Source organism: Fopius arisanus, unplaced genomic scaffold, assembly GCF_000806365.1.
Source record: "Fopius arisanus strain USDA-PBARC FA_bdor unplaced genomic scaffold, ASM80636v1 scaffold00018, whole genome shotgun sequence".
Classification (NCBI taxonomy): Eukaryota; Metazoa; Arthropoda; class Insecta; order Hymenoptera; family Braconidae; genus Fopius; species Fopius arisanus.
In genome coordinates, this window is record NW_011887757.1 from 1,477,565 (window position 1) to 1,482,637 (window position 5,073).

The following is a 5,073-nucleotide window of genomic DNA, read 5'->3' on the forward strand; positions in this document are numbered from 1 at the left end:
ATAGTCCTGAGGTCAACTCTGTTGTCCCTGAAATTCCTTAAACCCCCCTGACGCTGTTGGCACGACGAGTGAGTGATATTAAATTCAATATTTTGAATTGCTACAGAAGGGTAGCGACGGATAAATTACTCGTTGTGTTCAGTCAGCGATGGTAGATAGTCGGGAGAGGTGAATTCAGAGTTTTGGTAAAGTGTTCAGGACCATTTTATGAAATCCATCTTTCTGTGTGTCCATTGTCTATAAATGTGCCAACATGTGGTGTCTTTGGGGCCGACACACCGCCACGTCCTCGCCGGCCCTAGATAACGCAGAGAGCGGTGTACTAAATATCATATCTCCTATACTAATTGTTTCCGCAAAAAAGGTGACCAGATCCTTAATTAGGTGACAGAAACTCATCCAATCAAATATAAAAAATCCAGAATGGTTTGGTGGACCTTAACTAGACATTTACCATATTTCTTTATCGTATCTATTGGCTATTATATAATCAACTCACAAATTTGTATAGAAAAAATAGAGAAAAATAGAAATGTTGAAAATGCCAATTGCCTGTTTGAGAAAAATCAAGAACTGCAATTTTGTCTGATTATAGAATCGGAATGAGTGGGATGATAATTTCGAACGAGTCGGCAAATGTGGGAATATCAAAAATACCAATTGCGGTGGAAACAGCGATTGAGGATTTCAGGGACTATCACACTGGAACAACTGGACACATACGCAAGTGTCTTACGAGGAGTCTTGATGTCGCCAGCGAGGCTATCATGGCCGATTTAGATAGTAAGTGATTGAAACACGCGAGTCCATTGTAGAAGCTACCGTGAAATTGCAAGCGAAAAATTCAGTTCACATTCTCCATCATAAATATGGGGCGATGGTCCAATTTATGGCCCGGGTAAAATCGATGGTACGAGATTTATAATCCTCGTTTCCAGCAGTTATCCGCGATCCCGGATATGTCAGAATCCATGCGGTTAACACTTAATCAATGAATTCCATTTTATCATTCTGTCGGATAAAGTCAGTGTGATGATAATTATGATTATAGATGTGGAGGAGTTGCTTGGTAAACCCGTGCAAGTGGATTTGGCAACGGAAACTGGACTGCAGACTGCTCTTGAGGGATTTTTCCAAGTTTCGAATAGTAAGAAGCCTTTTAACAAAGCAGCTTTAGTAATTGGCGCTTGGTATTACTCATTATAGCGCTCGTTTTAGAAACCTTTCTGTGGACCGCTTGCTGGAAATAAAAGAACAATTTAACGTATTCTAGAATTTTCTATAGAAATTCTACAGACCGCCTATTATAAATCCCATTATCCTATTCTACAAAGGACAAACATCGAGACTATCGATATCTCGAAACTCTGTCACGTTTATTCGTCATTGATTCAGTCCTCTGAGGCGGCTAATTTGAATTCAGAACTCATTTAATTTTGAAATCTTCAATCATAATTTTTATAATTACGAGACCTACGGCGCACCCCGCGCACCGAATTTGAATTTGGCGGTTCGAGTGGACCAATGAGGAATTAGCCCTACGGGTTTCGAGATATTTCGACTCGGGCGAACTTCATTTTTGTGTTTCTGATTTTATAAATCTTCAATCATAATTTTAATAATTACGAGACCTACGGCGCACCCCGTGCGCCGAATTTGAATTTGGCGGTTCGAGTGGACCAATGAGGAATTAGCCCTACGGGTTTCGAGATATTTCGAGTCGGGCGAACTTCATCTTTGTGTTTCTCCTTTTATAATAAGGACAGCACGCCGTAGCGCGCATTCAGTCTTGTACCCTAGAAAATCTATACGATTTCTATGGAACACGACGTGCATTTATAGATTCTCTCACTGTGGATAGACTAATGAGACCAAACCCATAAAATTTGCAATAAAAATGATCCAATACATTAACACATTGTTACACAATTTGAATAACAAATTTTATGAATTTTTCACCCTAAAAATGTATAAATCTTTTCCAGTATACATTTTTTATGACTCATCAGCTGCGAAAATCTTTAGTCGACACAGATCATGCCATAACCACCAATAAAAGTGCTATAGAAATTCAATACCATTTTTTATCTACCACCACAAAATGTTGAGATTGAATGGCCATTTTATGCCACGCTCACTCGACCTGAAACTTTATATTGTAGAATACTAAACCGTAAGTGATACGAATGCAGGAAGACTGTAACTCCTGTCCTTGAATATTCATGGATATCCAGTACTAAAGGACAAGCCGAGAAACCCCTGTACTTGGTATTTCACCGAATAATTTACAAGCATTTGCCTCAGTGTCTTCGCACCTTATCCCCCAAGACGGCAATATCCCCAGTAAATCTACATTGTTATTGGAATATTTTTGCTTCAAAGAAAATTCTATTACCACCCAAAACAGCTGCCTCACCTTTTATAAAAAAAAAAAAACAAAAGAAAAGCTTAGGTGGTGTTGGTCGGGAGTTACGGGACTGAATTGCATTTTTCAGCGAGCCAGGAACTTTCCAGCCGTGCAAAGAACCTACTGAAAGAGGGTGAACGAGCTCGTGATCTAGTTGCCGGATTGAGTCGTGATGTGGATGGGCTACGACGTGAGCTTGAATCACTAGCAGCTGCCTGTGCACCCCAAGATCGTCCTCTTTGTGCGACAATCAATCCAGCTGGTCTCACCGTCTCCTTGAGGATCGAGCGGGTATTCATTTTAGTATTGTCAACCTGAAATAGACGTGATTGAAAATGAAAATAGTATATTCCGATAAAATCGCGAGGGGGTGTGAACGTGTGTGAAGTTGGCATCAGTCGAATTGAAAGATTATCTGAAGTCAACAGAAATTCTATAAAATTTGGACAAGCTATGGGTGGGGTATAGAATTTTTTAGAGGCCAGAGATTCTATAGAGTTCAGAGAAGCTATAGACTTGCTATAGCCTCTATATGTTAGAGATTCTGGGAAACTCAGAGAATCTATCAATAGGCTATAGAATTTCTATAGACTGAAGATTCTATAGAATGCAGAAAAGCTAGCGAATTGCTATAGCCCCTATAGGCTAGAGATTCTGGGAAACTCAGGGAATCTATCAATAGGCTATAGAATTTCTATAGACTGAAGATTCTATAGAATTCAAAGTTAGAAAAATCGTATAAAGTTTCTACGGATTATAAATTTTGTAGAACTCAAGTAGAAGTCGGAAAAGCTATAGGAAGACTATAGAATTTCTATAGACTGAATATTCTATCGAATTCAGAAAAGCTATCAAATTTCTATAGCCCATATAGGCTAGAGATTCTGGAGAACTCGGGGAATCTATCAAGAGGCTATAGAATTTCTATAGGCTAAAGATTCTATGGAATTCAGAGAAGCTATCGAATTGCTATAGCCTCTATGTGCTAGAGATTCTGGGAAACTATACAGAGAATCTATCAAGAGGCTATAGAATTTTTATAGGCTAAAGATTCTATAGAATTCAGAGAAGTTGGAAAAATCGTATAAAGTTTCTATGGACTAGAGAATTTACAGAACTCACCTAGAAGTCGGAGAAGCTATAGGAAGACTATAGAATTTCTATAGACTAAAGATTCTATAGAGTTCATAAAAGCTCTTGAATCGCTTGTCTCTGTAGGCTAGAGATTCTATAGAATTCATCGAGTTAGATGAAGACTATAGAAATTATGCAGACGAGACATTCTATAGAACTGGAGAAGCTATAAAAATGATATAGAATTTCTATAGACCAGAAATTCTAAATTCTAGCAATCATGTGGCATTCCCATGTATTTTCTACAGAAATGCTACATAATTCCTACAGCAGCTATAGCAGGGGACTTCGCACAAGTTTACACCCTGCCGCTATTATATTAAGATTTAAATTTCATATGAATCGCTGAAACAATCTCTGAAGGCAACTATAGAAATTCTATAAGCTATAGACTTTAGACTATAGAATTTTTAGGGCAACTATACCTTTTTTAATAGAATGGGAATTCTATAGCATATTTTTTTCCATGAAATAATGTCAGGCGATGATACCATACATATAGTGAAATTTAACGGCTGTAAAGCCATGCTTTTCTCCCCACGAGATAAAAATTAATTTTTCAGATGATGTCTGTGTGTCTTTTTTTTTTAACGAATTTCCGTTTTGAATGTCTTCTACTTGTCGTCATCACGATCATCATTTACGATCGATTTTTAATCAACTTTATTTCGTTATCTACCTGCACTTTTCAATTTAAAAGGCCAAAACAATTAGAGGAAGGCAATCGGAGAGTCTACAGGAGTATAACTCCTCCAGGAAAAAAGGAAAACCATTGAAAGGGCCTCAGTAGGTTGAAGCTATATTTAACCGTCAGTGGCAATTGAACGAGAGTCGCTCAGAGATATATGTTTCAAAGGCGATTGCAATCAGGCTGATTTTTGTTTCGTTTCTCAAGTTACTTAGAGACGAGAGGCTATTGCGTCTACGTGAAGTCAGTCAGGACAATTTAACTGAGGCAGGGCGTCAAGCAAGAGGGGAGTACCTTTACGTGCCACATTACATTGCACGGAGAACACTCGAGGCAAGGAACTGTAAGTTTTAGCTTTCATTTCCATAAAACTTGCTATTCAAAAGACTGAGAGACCGTAATGTCTAATTAATTTCTTCAGGTATCTCAATTTTATCAATTTTATCAATTTCTGGATTTCCTTATAACTGAATTAAATCACTTACAAAAAATCCAATGTAACGTTTTTTGAAGCCGGTTTATTCGATATATATATATATATATATATATATTTATTTATTTATTTATTTATATTATATATATTTATTTTATTTTTATTCTAAAATTGGTTCCTTTTTCTTTTGTGCTTTGGACCGTTTCATTTTATAATCCCTCTGATTCTAACTCAGAGTCTGAATCTGAATGTTTGAATTCCGATTCTTATATATCTATCGTTGAAAAATGAAATGGAAAATCATGTAGTAGCACCACAAAAGTAACAATAAGCGCGCGTTCATCTCTAGTAAACTGAATAGAATTCGATCTCGCAGCCACGAAATAGTATTACTTTTTATTTTGCGGATGC

The 5,073-nt window shown here is 37.3% G+C and overlaps 1 protein-coding gene across 1 annotated transcript in view; it reads left to right on the plus strand.

The window, feature by feature from the left end:
• prom (prominin) overlaps positions 1 to 5,073 on the plus strand; it is a gene marked incomplete in the record, with an annotated part of 30,762 nt that overhangs the window by 3,607 nt on the left and 22,082 nt on the right. Inside the window, 4 exon segments of the mRNA XM_011300601.1 lie at positions 596 to 783; positions 1,052 to 1,147; positions 2,496 to 2,698; positions 4,437 to 4,572. Coding sequence (XP_011298903.1) covers positions 596 to 783; positions 1,052 to 1,147; positions 2,496 to 2,698; positions 4,437 to 4,572 — 623 coding nt within the window.